A 22,525-nucleotide genomic window follows, 5' to 3' on the forward strand; every position below is an offset into this window, starting at 1 on the left:
CCACAGCACTTTCATCACTGGGCCTGCAACCACTCTCATCTCGACCAAGGACTGAGTCTTTAAAAGTTTTGTATTAAATTATTAACTCTTCCTGCCGGACCTCTGCAAATGATTACCTAATCCCTGCTATACCATCTAAAACTAGAAGTCACCACAGCCTAAACATCACGCCTTATTTTGCCCGCACGGACACTTTTAAATACAGTTTTTTTCCGCGTGCAATCGAATATTGGGATTGTTTACCCGGTTCTACTCGCTCTCTTCCTTTAGAGCTGTTTTTAGCGGCTATTGAATAGTTTTTCCGTTTTTCTTGTTTTCACTCATGCTGTTTGAGATGTTTCGGACGTTTGTCATTGCTGTGCTCCATGTTTTCCTACATTGTTGTTCACACCCACCCCTGCAATAGCCCTGCAATAGCCCGGCTGCAGTATGTATAAATAAATAAATAAATAAATAAATAAATAAATAAATAAATAAATAAATAAATAAATAAATAAATAAATAAATAAATAAATAAATAAATAAATAAATAAATGATTGTGTAATATACCAGATGATGCATTTAAAGAAATTGTTCGCTGAAGCAAACCTTTTAAAAAAGTCGAATGGTCTCCAAAAACCTGTTTTTATGTGAATTGACCGCAGGAAGCAGAAATTGAGTCTTCCATACTTATTTCGAACACAATGAGTTTCGGCAAGCCATTTGTACAGAACGCGCCTCGTGCAAGCCCAAAAGCAGAAGAAGACGAAGAAGTGCGGCGCTGCTACTGAAGGCCTCCCATGAAGAGGCGACCAGCAACAAGCAGTTCTGCCGGGTTCAACAGCGGTGCAAGCAATGTCGCTCGCGATCTACCTCATCGGCTTCACAGGTTTTGTCCTGGGCGTCGTGACTATGCTCGCCCTGGAGCTTTACGCTTTCTACAAGGTGGTCAAGCTCCCTCCCAGGCCACGCACGAAGCCGTTTGCAAAGTTTCTCCCTATCCATCTGCCTCAGGTAAGCCTGAATGGGGAACACGAGAAGTACATGCTTCGGTTCATTTTCGGTAGGCAATAAAGAGCTGGTCTAGTACAGAGAGCACAAAAGAGTGTCAGTGGAATGCTTCTAGATTGCATGTAGCCAATGCATGCCGTCGTGATCGAGATTGTGCACGCCTACAAATTTTAGTGAAAGCTGTGACAGATTGTTCCTGTTTTACAAAATGATCGCTATTTTCCTGATAATGAAACCATTTCACATTTATCGACTGATTGCTGCGGTCCTGATAGTAAAGCTTAAACGTTCTTTCGTCCTCAGTGGCGAGCATCCAAGGATGCCTATTAAAGTCAACAAAAGCGGCCCGAGGTACTCGCTCCGCAAAAGGAAAGGAACTCTAACATTGGCCTTACACTGACGAGGCACAAAAACTCGGAAACTTGCAGCTTACAGAGTAGGTAACTGTGATGGGCCAAACTTGTCAAGCACGTCTTAGTCGTCTCTGGGTTTTTTTTCGATGGCGCAGAAACTGCTACGACTGGTGCAGCCTGGGAACTGGAGCAAGCAGCGAGGTTTCCTCATCGTCGCCAATCTTCTGGCGCAGTTCCTCTTTCGGGAGTGGAAGGACAGCATCTTCCTGCGCAGGTAACAAAAGGAGTGGCGACGAGCCAAAGAAAATTGGAGCGGACGCTTAAGCTCCGCTTATGGGTATGACGAAACTGCGTAGTGGGTTAGTTCCCATATATGCAGAACGTAATTCTCTACTTTACATTCATAGATCCCTGGGAGTCCTCATACCACTCCTGGAGCAGTGGTGCAGCGATTAAGCGATGCACCGTTGCCATGTGATGGCAGGTGCCCCCAGCGGTGGGCCTTATAGGGACCCAGGTTGCTCTCTCCGAGCGACTAATCATTAATTTAACCGCCACCTGCAAGGGTGGGCAGTTTGCTTACTATCCGGTAAGCAGGCTGTGATGACGACGCCGCCAGTTCACGCGAACTAGGTATCCCCCTGTTAGGTTGCCCTCCGGGGGCCACCTGCCACAGCCATGCTCGTGACTTTTCGCTCATCACGCCGACGCCGTATTTTCTTGAGAACGGGGCCTTTACTGCTTTCGCGTTAAAAATCAGCATCGGAGTATCGGCGAGCATCGGGCCTCTCGGGAGATGAACTGTTCGGGAACAGACGGAGTAGCTCACTGACACCAAGAAAAGTAATGGGAGGACGACCATGAAAAAAAAAAAAAACGGGCAGTAACAAGTGGTTTGTGGCAATGCTGATTTGTAGTGAAAAGTGACGAAAGGAAGGACTGCGTCCCAATTTCGAAGGTCAGGCTGAACGTACAGTCATCATGGACAAAAGTTTGCGGGATGCAAATTCGCGGGAAAAATTTATTGCTGTGAGGTCCCGCGCAGTACATCACTCAAATGCATAGGAACATAAAGAGACAATGCGCTCCATCTGCTGCGAAAATACAATCTGCCCGTCTAGTGAGGCAATGCAGAAATATTTTTTTTTCGCAAATCCGCATCCCACAAACTTTTGTCCATGACTTTACATGGAAATCATATCTGAAAGGGTGCGATGAAACCGCTCAATTAGGTTGTTTGCGTATGTGTGTGTGGGGGGGGGTGGAGGGGCAGATGGAGGTCATCTTGTTAATTGCAGAGGTAGCGTGAAGAACTTCGGCAAGAAGTGTCGACAGGATAGTCCGGGCGCGGTCACAGAAGAACCTGAGGGGCGCCATGGCGCAGAGCGATTTATTTCGAAAAGAAGGCGGCAGCTAAGGGCGCCGAGCCAACAGGCAAGGCTACGGTCTCTGCGTAGCATGTGAGATTGCTGATGGCAGTGACTGCCCAACGATTACCGAGCGTAGAGAAAGGAAGCGGGGTATACAAGTGATGCCGATGACGCCGAACGGGGTGGCTGGGCATGGTAGAGATTGCAGGTGACCGGCGGTATAGATGAAGTCGGCCTTTAGACGCTGACAGAGCGGGAAAGATGCGACGTATTCAGCTATGCTCGAAGAAAGGCCAGGCCCGGAGAAACGATTTTTCACGCAATTTTGTAGCGAAATATCTGATAAACTGACAAAAAAAAAAGCACAGGCCAAGGAAACTGCGCAGTTCTCTATGGCGTTGGTAACGAGCTCAGTACAGCAGTTCAGGGTCGGCTCGAATGCCGCCTCGTCTGACGAGGTGACCCAGGATCTTGATTTCCTTCCTGGCGAAATGAATTTTTTGAAGGCCACCGGAAGCAAGGCACGTGAGCACTTCATTGAGGCGGCGTAAGGGATCACGAAAAGTCGAAGAGAGAATAGCAGTGTCTTCTAGGTAGCAACAGCAGCTTTCCATTTCAGGCCATGGAGGACTGCATCAATCAAGCGTTCACAAGTAGCGTAAACATTAGAGTCCAAAAGACATAAAGTGCGTCGGGAGTAAGGATATTGCCAGAGGGCAATATCCACGAGCCAGAGGGCAATATCTGACAGAATAAGCGAAAACTTCTTAACAAACCCCACACAGTCGGAATGTACCTGAAGCCATCCTTTACTGCGATCCCTCGCGGCCCATGGGCAGCTTGTCAACGTTAAACTCCACATTCCGTACCCCAGCATACCAGCCATGCCATTCCGTACCATACCATACGGCAGCATACCGTACCCTACCATACCAATGCGGACCATACCGTACCGTAGCCTACTATACCGTACTATACCATACCATGCTCTATCATACCATATCATACCTTACCGTGCCATAGCGTACCGTACCATGCAATACCGGACCATACCACTCTGTATCATACCACACCGTACCACATACCGTTCGTGATCTTGTAGCCCTCACGTGTGGTTTTCACTTTGAAAATGAAAAGCCGTTAGCAGCGCCCTATCGTCCTTATCGTCTCTTGCGGCGCTCTGGAGCCTGGAGGCCATCTCAACCAATGGCGATCGAGTGTGCGCAGACCGTAAAGAAGGTGGTCCTGCGCGCCTCGTAGTCTGCCCCCGGCGTCTGCAAATAGATGTAGCAACGTTGTGCTGGACGAGCCGGTATTCAAACAGAATTACCAGGACAGTGGAGCTTTATCCTCAAGACCATCTACGCACACTGATGAACACGCAGACAGGCGCGGTGGTTGTACCGTAGACGTCAGCCTCACTGCGAGCCATTAAAACTAGGGTGGAACTCCAGCTCAGTGTTCGTTTATATTCGCACGCCGAACTTTAATTCAAGTAGTCCGCTAAAATCTTCGACGTATCGTCCATCTTATACTTTTCAGCTGATATAAGAGTAAAAACTGACGATCGTCCGCAACTGCTAGCTATCTAGAGAAAACAAAATAGAAACGGGGCTGCTAGTTCCCAATTTTTAGTACAAACAAAGCGCCGAAATTTACTAGGTTTATGTGTGTAAGCACACAGACTTACTAACGTGCATCCTTTTTTTTTCTCCATTTGCTGCCAGGTTGCTCCTTAGCGCCATCAGCAAGGGACTTCAGGAAGCGCAGCGCGGTGCTGCCGGAAAAATTTTCGAAAGGATCCAAGTGAGTTTCCTGCCTTGCATGCTTCCTTTGCTATTCGCTATGCCCGAGTTTCTGTAGCTATGCAGCGACAGCTGTCGGGGCGCGTCCCATCATATTCCACAAATGTGCTCGTACCCTAGCTCAGAAAACAATCATACGGATCTGGAAGCCTACCGCTTACGCTGGCAGCTTCTGCATCGTGGACACAGACGGTGGCCCCAAAGAAAGTAATCCTGCTTTCTCGAGCTCCATCGCAGCTAGTGGTGGAAAACGAAGGGAGGCAAGATTATATCTGGCTCGGGTCTAGCGAAGCCAATACTCAAAGGCGCAGGCAATGGCCAAGCAAAGGCCTCTTCAAGTGCAATATATCTTATTAACTGTCAGCTTGCTCACATTCAAACAAGATGCTGTTCATGATTCCACCAGGTTTTTTAGGGCAGCCTGCTGCTAATCTTTAAAAAAAGGCTTTTTGAGATAAAAAGATAGTGAAACCCGCGTTGGTAGATATCGTAAGACATGTTAATCATGTCAACTAGGCAGCTGGTTCACTAAATTCTCATAGTTAACTATTGCAAATGTACGCCTAGCTGCATCCAGAGATTGTAACTGTAATTAGTAATAACCCTACTAGTTTTTGAATTCCGAAAACGCAATTACGCTTCACATTGTGGCCCAACCAGACTGGAGCATTTTTCCGGCTACTCGAAAATCACTCTCCTCCGAGGAGCGCGCTGAGCGACGTAGTGGGTTTTATTAATTTAGAATTATTATGTTAAAGTATCGGTCTCAAAAGAGTGCCTAAAGCAGAGCTATATCGACGGGCCTAGGAAGGGAGTAGTCATCATAGGCGTTCATTACGCACTGAACACCACCTACATGCGGTATATTTTCATACAGTGAAGCTACATCTGTGATAACAAGTAGCGAATACGCCTCCCTCCATTTATTTGGTCTTTGCAGCTTCGCGAGTTTGACCTCGGCAGCGACTTCCTCACCTTCACTAAGATATCCGTCGATGATGTCATCCTCCATGAAACCTGGAAGACACTCGAGGTGAGGGACTGCGGCGCCTCATGGCCTAGCCTGGGGCCCGTTCTCCAAAACTGATCTCTTCCCTATTCGTTCTTCCCATCATTCCTTTTGACACCGAGGCCCGGGAGGGACCTGGCACCCAATCTGCGCCTCACATGAATACCTTCAAATCGCAGGCAGATTCCTAAAAGCTGTTCTCGCTTAAGAACGGCCGTTCACTCGTTTTCGCCTGTAATCTCGGCGGTCACAAGAGCCCAGCGTACAACAGCTACACCGACGGACACTTACGGACTCGTTTAACGCGCGAAGATGTTTTACATTCCGGTGGTTTATTTTGTGGTGCCGCCTGCAGACAACTTGTATAGCACACAGCCAGTGAGACAGGGCATGATCATTAGCCCTTACGTCACACCTGGTCTCATACAGGGGCGAAAAAGCATAGGGCTAAGGATAGTGGAAGGCTTAGCATTCGCATGATCGGTGTGCACGGGTTTCGTTCACATTTCGCATTTTCCAACTTCTCACGCTCACTCCAACATATTTAAATCTCCTCCTGATCTTCACGTCCTGCTTTAACCATATTTCAGGCATCGTAGACGCACGTGGTGGTAAATTTTCGAACAATGCACACTAAGGAAACTCGGTAACCTCCCTTGAGCTGGCAAGGCTAAGTGCGCGGAAAGTAGTACTAGTAACGCAATGCTCGAACCGAGCAAGAAGCTGGCGCGAAAAAACGAGAGTGAAAGCCAATAAGCTGTTATTGACCAGATTATGTTCCGTAAGCTCAGGCCATAATATATTCGTCGAAAAAGAGTAAACCCTAAGATGGGCGACTTCATTGCCAAGGTTGGCAAGAAGTACACACGTGACCAGGCAGTGGGTGACTGTGGCATAGGTTCCAGAAATAACATATTATGGGAGTTTAAGGAACGAAATAATGAGATCAAGCCCGGCTTTCACAAACTGTGGAACGGAAAGTTGACAAGGAAGAGTTCGAATGGCGAGATTGAACATGAAATAGGCAACTTATTGTCGACGTATCCTGGCAATGTGCAGGGCGTGGAGGTACTCAGTAAGTTTCGATGCAGTGACCAGAACATGGTAAGGTCTTGAATTAGCCTGGAGTTCAAGAGAAAACACAGGAGACTAGTACGGCAGAAGCCCACCAAAGAGCTATCGCAAAGAGAGAAAGAAGTATTCAGAATCTTGCTGCAGAACAGGTATTCCGCTTTAACCGATGACGATGACATAAGTGCTCTATAAATGAAAGACAACCTCACAAATATCATTACGAAGTGCGCAATAGAAGTAGAATATAGGGAAGCTAGACAGAGTGCTGTCAAGATCTCTCAGGAAAAAGACTTATTTAAGAAACGCCAAAGCCTGAAAGCCTCTAATCCCACGATTGATTGGCAGTGCTGTCAGAATCAATCAATAAGCTTAAGGTAACCGACATCAGGAAGTGTAGTAAGCAGAGAATGAAGCACGCTCTAAAGAACGCAGGCAGCCTAAGAGCAGCCGCACGTATAGGCAAAAATGAGGTGTACACGTTAAGAGCAAGGAGCGCAGCGTCATTGCCAATGTGTATCAGAGAGGTAAGCTAGCCGAGGAATTTTACACAACTCCATGCAGTAGCCAGAATAGTCAGGACGATAACGACGGAGGCAGCGGTGCAGATCAATTGTAAATCGCGACGGCAACGAAAAGGAAAGTAAACAAATCCTTAGAAGCAATGCAATGTTAAGAGCAATGCAAAAGGAGTTGTTGAGCATCATTTGAGAGCGGATCTGTTGAAGGACGGTGGCGAAATTTTGTTCGAAACACTGGCCACCCTGTATACGCAATGCCTCATGCCTAAGAACCAAAATCTTGGAAAAACGCTCGCATTATCTTACTACATAAAAAAGAGAACGTTGAAAACTTGAAAAATTACAGACCGACCAGCTTACTCTCCGTTGCCTACAAAGCATTCACTAATGCAATCTCTGATAGAATAAGAGCAACCACTGACTTCAATCAACCAAATGACAAGTCTGAATTTTATTACGGTTACTAGAGTAAGGACCATATTCACAACATGAATTAGGTGACAGAAAAATGCGTCAATATAACCACACCCTATCTATAGCATTCATCGACAACGAGAAAGCATTTGACTCAGTCAAAAGCTGAGCAACCATCAATGCATTGTGTAACCAGGGTGTAGATGAAGCGTACATAAGGGTTCAAGAAAATAACTAAAATGATCATAGTTCCTCCCGGCGAAAGTTATAAGTGTCTATCAGGAAGGGTGTCAGGAAAGGAAACAATCTCTTCCGTACAATTGGTGCGAAACAACTCATACGATCACCAACACCGACCAGGAATCTTATCGCCGCACGCACGTACGTACGCACGCACGTACGCACGCACGTACGCACGCACGTACGTACGCACGTACGTACGTACGTGCGATGTTGTGCCTTTGCCTAGCAAACCAGAGCTTACCGAGTTACTCGATTAAGCTGGGGTATGTTCGAAGGAGCTTCGCACCGGCTGCATGAGAGAGGTTGCTCGGGAAGAGCAACCTGCGTCGCGCAAGCCTCACAGGTGGCAGCACCTGCCATCGCAGGGCAGTAAGGCATCGCTGAACCGCTGCACCACTGCGCCAGGAGTCGTATTAGGATTCGCCGCCATCTATCAATGTTCAATTCTGCATACATGGGCGTTAACCCACTAATGATTTCGGCTCTAGCCTTAAGGCGAGCCTAAGTATCCCCTCCAAATGAAGAACGAACACGTTCTTTCGCCCGTCTACTCAGTTTTCATCATCATCATCATCAGCCTGACTACACCCACTGCAGGGCAAAGGCCTCTCCCATGTCTCTCCAATTAACCCTGTCCTTTGTCAGTTGCCGCCACTGTATCCCTGCAAACTTCTTAATCTCATCCGCCCACCTAACTTTCTGCCGGTTTTACTGCGTTAAAAACGTGCCAATTTTTCTCCGCGTAACTCAGGGGAAGAAGTGCACAAGAAAGTTACGGACCTAAACAGGAAAAGCAGAACTGTGGGTCGGAGAATAATATGTAGAAATCTAATGTTTAACAGCCTCGGAAGGGAAGAGCATTATATGATAGGCACCGAAGCATTTGATGTACTAAGGTAATACATCTACTTCCGGCAGGTAGTGACCGTAGGTCCGAACTAGAAGGCCCAATGGTCCAACGACCACACGCGAGTTGATGACATCCTGGTCGAAATCGATATACGAAATCGGCATGGGCAGGACATGTAACGCGAATATAGCCAATGGTATATGAGGGAACCAGAGTGGATTCCAAGAGAAGGCAAGCGTAGTAGGCTGCCACAAGACAGCGTTGGTAGAAGAGATATGAGATTTTTTTTCAAGATTTCAAGATTTTATTTCTTCCTTTTTCAAGAGAGAGGAAGCTGAGGCAAAAGGCTGTAGTGCCTGACGAGGCCTCAGCTTCCGTGTACAGTTTGCAGTGCAGTGCAACGGGAGAAAAAAAATGAACAGGTTACAAATCAAACATTCAATGCATTACAGAGCAAAAAAGAGAAGCGGACTCACACATTCCATAAAACGTGATCATCGCCGAGCAACAAAAATGACAAAAGCTGACTTCGCTTGCGCACGGAAAATATAGATGAAACATATACAAGAATTTTTAGCGTTTACATTACTGCTCGGACACAAAAAGGGGCTGTATTTATTAGGTAAACTAACACTGTGTCAGAAGGTCAGTGCACAGCTGCTGAAGGATTTGACATATCATTTTGCATTAAGTGGCGTTTGATTAGTTTATTAAACTGTTTGAGAGAAACCCTAAAATCAAGATCATCCGAGAAATTATTTAGGGCGGTGGATGCTTGATAGTTTACTGTCTGTTTCCCGTAGTTGGTGCGTGTCCTAGGGACTAGTTTCCTATGTGCTCGGAGGCTATACTGTGAGGCTATACTCAGAGTGGACATTTCCCTGCAGGGGCGTAGTTAGGCTGATGAAATTTAGGATACTTCTGGACCACCTTAGAAATGCTCTTGGCGCTGATAGAATGTAAAGGGCGACGTGCGTGGTTTACACTCAGTCATGTAGAAGAGCGTTTTATCTTATGATCGCTGAGAGTCACTAGAGGAAGTAACGAATCATCTCAAAGGCGCCTCAGGATGCTACTTTTCATGTCGCTTCTCTACGGCGACAAATTATTTCAAACTTTAATCATCCCGTCAGAGGCAGTGATCGGATAGTTATTCCCATGTTGATCAGAGGCAATGATTATTCGCTGCGCTCTTCTGCAGCGTTTCCGGAAGTTAGCCCGACGTGCTATGCTGGATCCCTCGCTAACTCGGGCACAATGCCTGCCTCTTTTGTGCACAGGAGGTGGACATCTTCCTGAACCTGGACTACGCCGGCGGAGTGACGCTGGCCGTGGACGCCGAGCTGATCATTGGCGGAGTGGCTTCGCTGGCGGTTAAGGTGAACCACTTCTCTGCCAAGAGCCGCCTGCAATTCTCCCGGAAGCCCTACACGCATTGGTCTTTCGCCTTTTACGAAGTAAGTCGTGACTATGCGCCACTTGAAAGGCCAGCCAGCGTTACTTCTTGCTGGTTTCGCCACGGCGCCGGACGACGGCTGTCGGAGCCGGAAACACGTTTTGTGACCAGTTCCAGAATCCTTGCTTCTTCCCAAGTCCCGCAGCGGGCGCTGTTCTCTCTTTTGAAGCGAAAAGCTTCACTAGGATAGTCAACATGGGGTCTGGCGTGCGCCGTGATCAATTTTAGCCACATCTGCGCGTGCTCGAGTTCGCCGCGTCACGTCACTGGAGGGGCGCACGCCGCCGCCGAGCGCGGCTCCGCCGGTCGACCTTCGCCGTCGTTCGCGCGCTCTGCGCGTGTTTACCGAGTGTGCATCGGCGCTCGCTCGGCTTGCTCGTATGACGCTCACCGAAGCTTTTCGCTGATATCCAGGCTTAACCTAAGCTAAGCCATAGCCAATTTTATTGCGAAAGCAATACGGCTTGCACTTTTCTGCCATCGATGGTCGTGGCGCCTCCTTACACAGCGGCGCGTCACGTGACCGTGTGACGTCACGACAGACCGAGAGCCGGGGCCCCAGCTCGCGCCATCGATGGCGGAGGTACAGCATTACACGCCGGCTGCGCCGCTGCCGAGAGAGGGCGCTCGCTAGAGCGGGATAAAACGGAGGGGGGGGGGGGGGAGACGGGCGGGGGGGGGGGCTGCAGCTGCGCTCCTTTCAGTGCGCTATGTCGGATGATGTGTACAAGGCGAGGCTGGAACGATCTGCTGCGGCCAAGCGACGGCGCCGCGCCGAAGAAACAGACGAAGAACGGGAAGAACGGCTAGCTAAACAACGTGCGTATGCAGCAGCCTGGCGAGCACGCCGGTCAACATCGCTTGATGCGGGTGCATCTACGAGTGCAGGGCCAAGTTTATTGAGTGGTGTTTATCTTTCCTCATATCTTTCAACTCTCTTCTATCTGCACGTGGCAGCGGTGGTGGCTCGGCTGGAGCCAGTAGGCAGGCCCGTGCACTTTCCTTTTCATCCTTCTCTCAGTCGCAACCAACCAACCGTCGGCGCAGAGCGGCGGTAGACACGGCGGATGCGGGCTGAAGAAACGGATGAAGTTGCTTTCGCAATTTCCGGACTTAACCAAGCTGAGCCTCTGCCAATTTTTTTGTTGTTTTTATGCCACTTCCTCCAGTGTCATATTCTACGCTGGAATAAATACGCCCTATGTATTGGTCTCGGAATATGAAGATCGCGCATACAGCAGATCAGCTATCGAACAACCGGGAGGCGCTTTATTTCTTCGAGCAACCACAGCGGAAGAAATCCTTGTCAGGAGTGCGGCTTCTCGCGATATCGCGACCATCGCGAGGAAGTTCTTTTCCTGAGCCGAAGGTGACATGTTCTGGTTTGTGTTGTTATGAAGTCATTTCAAGCCGTAGTATCGGCTAGCCATGGAAGGGGAGAAAGAATGCCACTTTGGAAGAGACGAGCCAAATGGAAGGAAAATATTAGAACTAAAATCGTCTCTTAGCCTTATGGTTGCCATGTGCCGTGTCCCAGCAGTGCAGTGTCGTACCGATTTCGTGCAATGAAAAATTGCGTTCTTTGAACTGATCTCATAATTTTTATATAAGCAGCGGCATAAGTTTTTGCGCGATGTGTAGCCAGCACCCAGAGAACATCAGTGTGTGCGCGCTATGGAATAAGTCGCTAATTGACGCTGCGATCCCGGGCGTCCGATGTTGTAAAATTAGATTAGAGGACATGAGAGGGGAAGTGGCTGTTTTACAAACAAACACCTCAACCGCGCCGTGAGGAAAGGGATGAGTTCATATTTGAACACAATTTGTCTGTCATATTTCCTAACAGCACGAAGGAATGAGACAAAGTCGCGGAAAAGCTGCGCGGACAATACTAAATAATATTTGCTGAAGCAACTGAGGTTTCTTTTTCGTGTGTGTGCTGCTTTCGTAAAACCTACTCAGCACCTCAAGGTGCATCTTATTTGCGCCTTTCTTTCATGTCGTCCCGCTATTAAGAGGCCGGATGCCTGACGCGCTGCTTGAGCCTCGCTGAAAGAACCACTGGTCGTTAGCGCTTGAACCAGCAAGCCATTAAATTTTTCGGGTACGCGAACAAACATCCTCCCGCTGCATTCCCCATGTCTCAGCTCGGTGGTGTGTAAAAGTAGCGCTGGTGTCTTACACGGCGAACGCCCCACAATCGCAAGCTTCATACTTTTTACTCGGCACGCGCTCGTTGAAAGTTAACCCTGATTTGTCATGTAAGCAAAGGCGCAGGAACGAAGCATCGGTCACACTCCAGGCGCGACAACAAGTCGCTTCGCCGGCAGCTTTCCGGCAGCAACGGCGCGATGACCGCTGTCTGTCTGTCTGAAAAACTTTATTATTGGTACATAATAGGGAGGGAGTTTGAGGTATCCCAGAACGGGGCACCTCTCACAACCACTAGGTGCGCTACTCAGTACAGGAGCCCATTGGCGACCGCTGCGGCTCGGGCGCGCTCGACGAGGGCCTTCTGGTTCACCAGGTCGGAGCAGCCGAGCAGGGCTCCCTTCCAGTCCTCCCGGGTGGGGTTGGGTTTTGGGGCGAGGTTCGGGGTTGACTGACATGCCCATACCACGTGGAAGATGTCCGAAGACTTCTCCTCACAGTACGGACACTTTCCTGTATACATGCAGGATCGAAGTGCTTTAAAACTGCCGGGCACAGCAGTGTTTTCGTGTAAAGACGGAGGAGTGTGCGTTCCTCCGTCTTTGTAAGGCCCATAAATGGCTGAGGATATACTGCGTGGCTGGATTGGTATAATTCAGTTATTTGTCTGCTCTCGTCCACTGTGAGACATGCGTGCCGAGGCAGGTTTTGCTGCTTGCGGTGCCGCCATTATCTTGCGCTCACGACCGATATTTATTTATTTATTTCAGAATACTGCAGGTCAATAGATTGGCCCATGCAGGAGCGGCTATACAAGGCATTGAAAATTACAAATACTAAGAAAATACATGGGGTTACAAACAATGAGCAGAATAACGAAAATACAACGCTCATTCACTCGAGAAAATGCTTCTCAAGAGCTTTACTAAAATTTGAGGACTGGAAAATGGCCTCGGGAAGAGAGTTCCAGTCGGAAACAGTCCGCGGAAAAAAACTGTGCTTGAATGAGTCAGTCTTTGCAAAAATGGGTTCCAGCAAATGAATTCGTGAATGGTGTGTTCGGCGCGACAATTGTTTGAGAATTACAGGGCGGGGTACGTTTAGTTTACGTGTTAAAAGGTTATGCATAAACAACAGACGGAAAATTTTTCTGCGTACTTCAAGTAATGGAATGTGGTTGGTTTTAATTAGTGTTGTAGGTGAGTCTAACCTCCTGTATTTGTTATAAATAAACCTAACCGCCTTCCTTTGCACCATCCTTGCACCGCTTTCCTTTGCACAAGAAAACGCGAATACTGGAAAGTTGTCTCCTGCAGAACAAATTACGCTGCACAAACCCTGAAACACCGCATTCCTTCGGTCTTAAACTCCTATTTGTCTGAAGATGTAGACATTTTAGCGCTGAATTCTACGCAGCTTAAAAATATTTTTCTTCAATAAAACGCAAACTGTATGTAACCGCTATTAATATTGTATAATTCATAGAGATGTTCTGTTGTCAGTCCTGAAATCTGATGTATTCCTTTTTCGGTAACCATGTTCAAATTCCATGTTCAATTTACCTTCCTCAGATTTTTTTTAGTATCATGTTTTGTTGCCATGTATTGTTACCATAGGCATTTCTTCATTTCATCGTGTCAAAACGACTGTTCTTCTGATATGCTTTTTGTTGTTAAGTGTTTTGCTGTCTAGTGCCACCTGTCGTTTTCATGTAGGGGGGCGGGGACCAGTCAAGCTGCGGTTGCAGCTTTTAGCCCCATCTCCCTCCATATTTTTTTGATGGAAAATAAAGTTTATCTTATCTTATCTTTCTTTATGAATGGATCCCATAATACCGAAGCGAACTCTAATTTGGACCTAATGAATGTTGAGTATGCAAGGAGTTTAACTTTACTTGGGGCATCTTTAAGCTTCCGCCTTAAGTAGCAAAGCTTAGAAAAAGACGAGGAGCAAATGTCTGTAATGTGTGACGTCCATGCTAAGTCATGACTCATGAGCTTTATTTATTTATTTATTTACAATACTGCCAGTCTCAGTAAGAGACCGTAGCAGGTGGGCAATCAGTACAATATAGAGTTCAGTACAATACAGATAAATTACAAGCAGGTCAACAAAAATGAGAACTCTTACATAAGTGTTACATAACTACTAGTAACGTTAACGTTACCCCTAAATATTTATATTGTGTAACCCCGTGGATTACATGATTTTGCAGGGTGTAAGAGAAAGAACTAAAATGTTTTTTGCGCGAAATGCATAAGAGAACAGTTTTATAAAGATTTAGTTGCATATCCCATTTTACGCACCACTGATGAACAGCTAGAAGCGCATTTTGCAGATGTAGTGATCGTTCCGGTTATTTATGGTCTTAAACATCTACTGCGACCGACTGCGATATAAATATCTACTGCTACCGACTTACTTGTTGAAACTCGTAAGTTGAAGTCTGAGAATCATTTTTTTGCACCTCTGCAATAATAGACTGGCGTCGAGATGAGTTACAAAACTACGCGCCTCGTTCGAAACTTAATAGCCACATAGTGATACCTCTTGAGGAAGCACTCTAACAGGAATGTTGCCCGGGTCACTGCTGCGCACTGCGGGACCTGCGACATTCTTAAGTGTTGAAGCGTTGAGAGGGTAAATACGCTCATGGCACCACGGTCGCCTATATAATCTTACTGTTACGTTCGCAGGAGCCCAAGATTGTCATATCAGTGGAATCATCGCTCCAGGGCCAGAGTTTTCCGCAAATCGCGAACATCATAACATCCACGGTGCGTAGTAGCAACCTTTTTATAACAATAAGCAACCGAGCAGCATTACCGTGCGGCACGTAGAAAGCAATTTCCCTGTATTTCTCTTCGGCGGGCGCCACAGATCAGGCGGACGCTGCGCATCAAGCACACGATCCCCAGCTACAAGATCCGCATCAAGCCGTTCATCCTGCTGCCGGACCTTCGCATCGCGCCGCCGCTGCAGGAGAAGATCAGCCACAAGGGCAAGCTCGACGTCACCGTGGTCGAGTGCTCGCGGCTGGTGCTCTGCGAGGGCTCCTTCCAGCTCTACTGCATGGTGTCCATCGGTGTGCAGCTCTCTTTTTTTTTCACGTCCTGTCGCAGTCGGAAGGAAAGCGCACAGCGTACAGTGCCCTCCCGTAAAACAATTACCGAAGATTACGTTACTTCCTAATGCGAAATTTGAGCGCAGCACATCAGCTGTTTCAGCTTGTTCAGAATTTACGGGGTCGCAGCGCAACACCAGAACAAGAGGTCCAGCATGACAGGCTTCTCGAACCGAACAGCTCATGCCGTGATGATGATGATGTCCTCAGGCTTAATGGCACATACCCGCGGCGGGGAATTGGCCAGGGTGCATAGCGATACAAATGCCCCGCCGCGGTGTCTCAGTAGTTACGGCGCTCGGCTGCTGACCCGAAAGACGCCGGTTCGATCCCTGCCGCGGCGGCCGAATTTCGATGGAGGCGAAATTTGGCTTGGTTTGGTTTAATGGGGTTTAACGTCCCGAAGCAACTCAGGCTATGAGGGACGCCGTAGTGAAGGGCTCCGGAAATTTCGACCACCTGGGGTTCTTTAACGTGCACTGACATCGCACAGCACACGGGCCTGTAGAATTTTGCCTTCATCGAAATTCGGCCGCCGCGGTCGGGATCGAACTCGCGTCTTTCGGGTCAGCAGCCGAGTGCCGTAACCACTGAGCCACCGCGGCGGGTGAAGGCGAAATTCTTGAGGCCCGTGTACTGTGCAATGTCATTGCACGTTAAAGAACCCCAGGTGGTCGATGTTTCCGGAGCCCTTCACTACGGCGTCCTCCATAGTGCTTTGGGACGTTAAACCCCAATAAACTAAACCAGCCGCCGCGGTGGCTCAGTGGCTATGGTGCTCGGCTGCTGACCCAAAAGACGCGGGTTCGATCCCGGCCGCGGCGGCTGGAATTTCTTTGGAGGAGAAATTCTAGAGGCCCGTGTACTGTGCGATGTCAGTGCACGTTAAAGAACCCCAGGTGGTCGAAATTTCCGGAGCCCTCCACTACGGCGTCTCTCATAGCCTTAGTCGCTTTGGGACGTTAAACCTCATAAACCAAACCAAACCAAACCAAACCAATAAACTGAACCAAACAAACGCGCGTGCCATGCTTGCGAACCGAGCACGTGTCGTTCAACTTTATTTTCTTCTTTTAGCGGCTGGGAACGCCGATGTTAGCGCCTCCACCCTACAGCGTCGCTGTGCGCTACAAGCTTTTCGGTAGACTGAAGCAAAGAATTCGAGCAAGACATGTACAGTCTTTGTCAAAAGTAATCAGGCTCCATGATTTGCTTCTCATTCGTATAACAGAGCCCTCACGGCTTCCCTACAGATCAAAAAGTTCCTTGAAGGTGAGAACAGGGGTTCATTTTACCATACATAGATTTAGAGCTTGAGGGCTGGCATAATAGCTTTAACATAGGACTCAGAAGAAAAACGTGCAGCCTGGTTACTTTTGACAAAGACTGCACGTACAATTGCAGACTTGTTATTTTTTACACATATTCCTTCCTCAAGAAACACTTCTTGTCATGAAGGAAGCTTTGTGGTCGGAGAAATAGATGGATATATGCTCGACTTGCTGCACCAATGACTGGCTCTCAAAGACGAGGTCTAAACAAGTATTTTGCGAGGTTGTCACAGCCGTGGGAGGCGTTACGAGCGAGAGGAACGGGTTGTTCCGAGAACGGGATGGATGGAGTGTACAGGGGCCTGCGGCTCTGTCAAGCAGTCAATGATGGCAACTTTTTGTGGCGGCTTTCAGCGTCATGCATTTTTTACGTGACACAAATAAAGCTAAATTTATGATTATTATGTCGTCAAGATGCAAAAGCTTCGAAGGGTCCCTTCATGTGCGTTGCCTTCCATCGAGCATTCAGCTCGCCGATTTACAGAGCGTCTCATAATGGAGCCAATATATGGGCTCGAGCCGCAGCAGACGACTCAGTTTAGACGTGAACAGCAGAAGCTTTGCCGAATGTGCGAAGCTTGCCATTCGGCGCATGGACTAAAGGCAAAGCCTTCGCGTTTAATGTTCTCGCGAAATCGTCCGCGAGGAGCTACCCGTAGCCGCAAGACGTGATTACAATGCATGTGTTACAGGAAGTAGTGCAACAGGCACTTGGCCCCCCAAACTCGCACCTCAGCGAGAGACAGCGAAGAGGGCTTCCAAATGAAACTCAATTGGACGAACTTGCGCCTGCAAAAGAACTGAATGACTCAGCGGCGGCGTAGCAACAAGCATGCTCGACGGTCGTCGAACAGAATGCAGTCATTTCGTCAGGGACGACTTCATAGTCCAGTTCACCTGGCCGACGAAGAACCTTGTACGGGACGATGTAGTGGAGCAAAAGCTTTTCACTCAGTCTGCGGCGCCGAATGCCCGCACAAACCCAGACTCGGTCTCCTGTGTATTCCGCGTTGCGTCTTCGTAGGTTGTAGCGTCTGCCGTCGGTGCGTAATCAGGCAAGTCTTCGGGCTTCTTCTGCTTGTTGAAGGTAGGCGGCGACGTCGACGTTACCTTATTCGATAAAGTTGGGCAGCATGGCATCTAGCGTGGTCTTGGCATCCCTGCCATGGACGAGCCTAAAAGGCGTCATCTGGGTGGCCGTAAGGCAGGATGTCGTCTCAAGTCTTGTGTTCGGTATTGACATACATGCAGAGCATGTCAGCGTTAGTTTTTTTCAGGGGTTCCGTCACTCCATTGGTCTGCGGATGGCATGCACTTGTCCATCAGTGGCTGGTTTGGCTGTAGCGCAGGATGGCTTGCGTCAGTTGAGAACTTCTGCAGAAGACGGCGGTGACCCGGTTGTGGTTCGGACATGACTGCGCGCGATGATCCTCCGTTTCCGGTCCGTTGTCGATCTGTCAAGAAGGAAATTTCCTTTAGCGCCAGTGTTTTCGTCGAGGTTGAGTTTCTCACGGCTGTACCGTTGATTTCTACTTGTTTTTGAAAAAAGTAACTGGTTATCAGTAACCAAATACAAAAAAGTAACTGAATTACCCGGAACGTTATTTTTGAAAGAAAGTAATCAATGAATTACAAAATTACAAGTGAATGTAATTGATTACAAGTAATCAATCACTCGTAACGCGTTACGTAGAACTCTGCCTTTATCAAACGTCAAGAGCTCGGGTAGTGCTTTGCTTTTTGGCCATCCCTTGTAGCGCGTTATGCATGCCCAAAATTTCCTAATCTCTGAAAGTAAGAGGAACTGTGGTCCTCCGTCCTCCGGGCTTGCAGTGATACCACAAGAGCCGCACCACGCGGCTTAGAGGCAAACTCCTTTGGATGTAAACTTTTTTTAAAGGACGTGCGTAATTGGCTAATGAGCTCCAACTCAATAGTATTGCGTTCACTTCACTTCACTTCACTTGAAGAAATTGTTTTGGAGATTTTAATAGAAAATTTGTTTTTCTACCAGTGGGCCTTTGCCAAATATGTTCGGAATACGTGGTTTCACTTTTTATTTATTTATTTATACAGAATACCCCTAAAGGCCCTCGAGAGGGTATTACATAGAGGGGGGGGGGGGGGGGCACAGGCAATTGATCAGAATAAAACAAAACCACAAATATAAAACAAACAACAAAAGCACAAATAAGACACTTTGGATGACATAAGTAAGGAAAAGAATCAATCAAAAGCACAAATAAGACACTTTGCATGACATAAGTAAGCAAAAAAATCAAAAGAATGGCAGCGCGGCAAAGAACGAAGATTACTGCAGTATTAAAATTATACAAACAGAACACTAATACAATGAATCTTTTTAGTAACAAACCCTGCAAAAAAAGGAAGCCATGAACAAATAAAATAACAATGTATGCGAAGAGTTAAGCAGTAGTTATTGAAGATATAAGTTTAAAATATTTATCAGGATCAGTGGTGGTTGCGATATGTGAAGGCAGAGTGTTCCAGTCAGATATTGTGCGTGGTAAGAATGAATGCGCATAGATAAATGTTCTGCACGTGAAACGTCTAACTTTAAAGGGATCATCGCGGCGGTCAAAAATCGAAGGAGGCAAAGAAAAAAGTCGTTATGAAGTGATGGATGATGATAAAGTTTATGAAAAAGTGATAGTCGTGCAATTTTACGGCGGAGACATAAATCCTGGAGACCTGCGCGTTTCTTTAAGGCTGTGATGCTGGTGTTACGTGAATAATCGGAGTAAATAAAACGAACGGCGCGGTTCTGCAATGATTCAATGTTATTTATTAGGTAAGATTGGTAAGGGTCCCAAATAGCCGAGGCATATTCAATTTTAGGTCGAATTAGAGTGGTATAGGCATGAGCACGGAGGTGAGGAGGAGCATGCTTTAGGTTATGTTTTAAGAGACCTAATGACCGATTAGCAGATGCAAGCATAAGGTTAATATATGGTGGTTCCATGCTAAGTCTGAATGAAGGTGAAGTCCTAAGTACTTATACGTGGTGACTAGCTCGAGCGAGCTATTATTTAAGGAGTATGCCGTTTGAATTCGAGACTTTCGGTTAGTAAAAGACATCAATTTAGTTTTTGAATGATTAAGTTGCATAAGCCAGGTTGAGCACCATGCTGTTACTGAATCCAAGTCAGATTGAAGGGATTGGCAATCGGTGTTAGAATAAATTTTGCGATAAATTACACAATCATCAGCAAAAAATCTAATATGGGAAGAAATGGAATCCGGTAAATCGTTGATAAATATTAGGAAAAGTAAGGGGCCAAGCACACTTCCTTGTGGGACGCCAGAGTGTACTTGGCTGAAAGATGAATTGTGGTTATTGACAGTTGTAAATTGAGACCTGGAAAATAGAAAATCTTTAACCCATATGCAAAGACAAGAGGGTGAATATTAAGCAGTGTTAGTTTCATTAATAACCGGTTGTGAGGTACTCTGTCGAAAGCTTTAGAAAAATCAAGAAATATAGAGTCTACTTGAATGCCAGCGTCAATCGATTAATGTATGTCTTGAATGAATCCGGCAAGTTGCGTTTCGCATGAGTAGCCTTTACGGAAACCATGTTGATATTTAAAGATAATGTTATGTTCTTCAATATAGTTAATTACCTGCGAGTGAATTACGTGTTCAAGAAGTTTGCAAACAGTGCTAGTTAATGAAATGGGCCGGTAATTTAGTGGTGAGGAACGATCGCCAGATTTGAAAATTGGCACAACTTTAGCTAGGCGCCAGTCAAGCGGAATCACGCCTGATGATAGAGATTGTGAAAAAATAGCGGACAAGATGCGATGAATGCCATCAGATGAATTTTTCAGTATTTTGTTATTAAAGCCAAGGTGATCTGATGCTGATGTTGTTTTAAGCTTCCCTAGTAAGGATAAGATACCGGTCTCACTGATACATATTTCGGACATTGATGTATTAGAAGTGCTGACAGAAATATGAGGTAGAGGGAGATCTTCACGGGTAAAAACGGATGTGAATGCGTTATTGAAAAGTTCGGCGCATTCGGCCACTGGAACACTGCTGCCTTCCGCGTTGGTAAGAGTAATGTGAGGATGATTAGCGGGGTTTATTATCTGCCAGAACTTCCGTGGATTGTTTGTTAGCATTGCCGGTAGGTCGTGTGTGAAGAAGTGCCTACGTGCAGATATCAACTAAGACTGATATTCCTTATCACATAGTTTTTACCGTTGCCAAGATTCGGAGTGTCTGTTCTTGTCGGCTTGTCTGTAAAGGCGCTTTTTCTTGTTGTTAAGGCGACGTAGATGCTTATTAAACCAAGGCAAGGGATACTGATGACGCGTATGAATCTGTCAGTGAAAGTAGCAAGTTTCACGCTGAACAGGTTCCAGTCCGTTTCCATGGAGCGTGACGAAAAATCGTGAAGAAAATGATCAGCAAAGACTGACAACTGAGCGTTTATTTCACCGAAGTTTGCTCGGTTGTAGCACCTTATTTGTTTAGTACGAGTTACCTTGTCATGGGGCACAAAATTCAGGTTACCCGTGATTATGGAATGGTCGGAAAGGCCTTCAAGAGCGCAATGTTAGAGCAAAGGTAAGGATCACTTGTCAAGATAAGATCGAGAATATTGGCTGTAGTGGCGGAACGACGCGTAGGTTCAGAAATAAGTTGTTGCAAAGAGAAATCGAGACAGGACTGGAGGAAAGCCTGAGCTTCAGGATCATTGGCAGGAGCTGTTAATGACGACCAGTTAATAGCCGGAAAGTTAAAGTCACCAAGTAAAAGTAAGCTTGAATTCGGGAAACGACAAGTAAGATCGCTTAGTAAATTAGAAAACTGACTTGCGAATGAAGAATTCATGTCCGGAGGGCGGTAAATGACGCCAATGATGGCGACCGTGGGACCACAACTCAACCGAACCCATACCGATTCTATGTACGACGTGACCTCGATAGGCACAGCAGTGAGCACTTTATTGACAGCCAGAAGGACACCGCCACCTCTACGGCCCGTGCGGTCACAACGAAATATGTTGAAATATGTTATGTTGACTTTATTGAGGAATTGCGCGTGGTGTTTAGGTGCACAGCATACGTATCTCTAAACCCATATTCTCAGCTGTGTAGCGCGTACTTGTGTGTGACGGACGTGTATAAAAGCTAATAATTCGTGTGTTTGAGGCTTGGTTCTCATCCATCCATGATGAGACATCGAAAAGAGGTTGCTGGCATAGAACTAATATAGTTGCTGGGCTTCGCAGGCAAGTTCTTGTAGACCTTTGTATGTCGGTCTCCCAGACGATTATAACAGTTCTCGTAACGTACGCGAGTGCACCAAAATACATAAGTAAATTTCACTAGCATTCGAGTCGAAAAATATTTCCTAACCAGTCGAAATCTTGTAAAAAAGCAGGCTAACCCCCGCTCATAAGTAGGAAAGTGATATTTATTTAATGCAGTCCCAGAAAGTCAGCGTCTACTTATCTTGTGGGAGTCATCGTCCAATTATCGTGTGGTGACACTCTGTAAGATCATTCTGCTCACAGCTGCTAGTAAAGTGACCAGCACTTTCTCGCTCAATAGTTTTCTGAGTATGCCTGGTGCTGTAGGAAAGGGTACTCTTCCACGCTACGGTCTGAATAATGAAACACGCCGCCCTGTGTACGCAGAGGATTCCCAGTGGATCAACGTGGACAAGATTGTTGGCACAGCCTGGATCCCCATAGACCTCGAGGTCAACAAGGAAAGAGGTCAAGCCACTGGAGTCGAACTCAAAGAGGTAATAAGCTGCGCACCCAGCTGCTCCACGGGGGGAGGGGGGTGGGGGGAAGCCT

General features: G+C 47.0%; 1 protein-coding gene across 1 annotated transcript in view; it reads left to right on the forward strand.

Annotated features, from left to right (window-relative positions):
• Window positions 1-835: 835 nt before the first annotated feature.
• The window catches only part of LOC149369441 (PDZ domain-containing protein 8-like), a 57,960-nt gene continuing 36,270 nt past the window's right edge, over window positions 836-22,525 (forward strand). Inside the window, exons 1-8 of the mRNA XM_089575612.1 lie at window positions 836-994; window positions 1,500-1,618; window positions 4,442-4,520; window positions 5,460-5,552; window positions 9,908-10,084; window positions 14,931-15,011; window positions 15,115-15,319; window positions 22,361-22,470. Of these exons, the coding sequence (XP_089431738.1) occupies window positions 836-994; window positions 1,500-1,618; window positions 4,442-4,520; window positions 5,460-5,552; window positions 9,908-10,084; window positions 14,931-15,011; window positions 15,115-15,319; window positions 22,361-22,470 (1,023 nt within the window). The remainder of the gene's footprint in view (window positions 995-1,499; window positions 1,619-4,441; window positions 4,521-5,459; window positions 5,553-9,907; window positions 10,085-14,930; window positions 15,012-15,114; window positions 15,320-22,360; window positions 22,471-22,525) is intronic.

This window comes from Amblyomma mixtum, chromosome 1, assembly GCF_055824585.1.
Source record: "Amblyomma mixtum isolate Tamu chromosome 1, ASM5582458v1, whole genome shotgun sequence".
NCBI lineage: Eukaryota > Metazoa > Arthropoda > Arachnida > Ixodida > Ixodidae > Amblyomma > Amblyomma mixtum.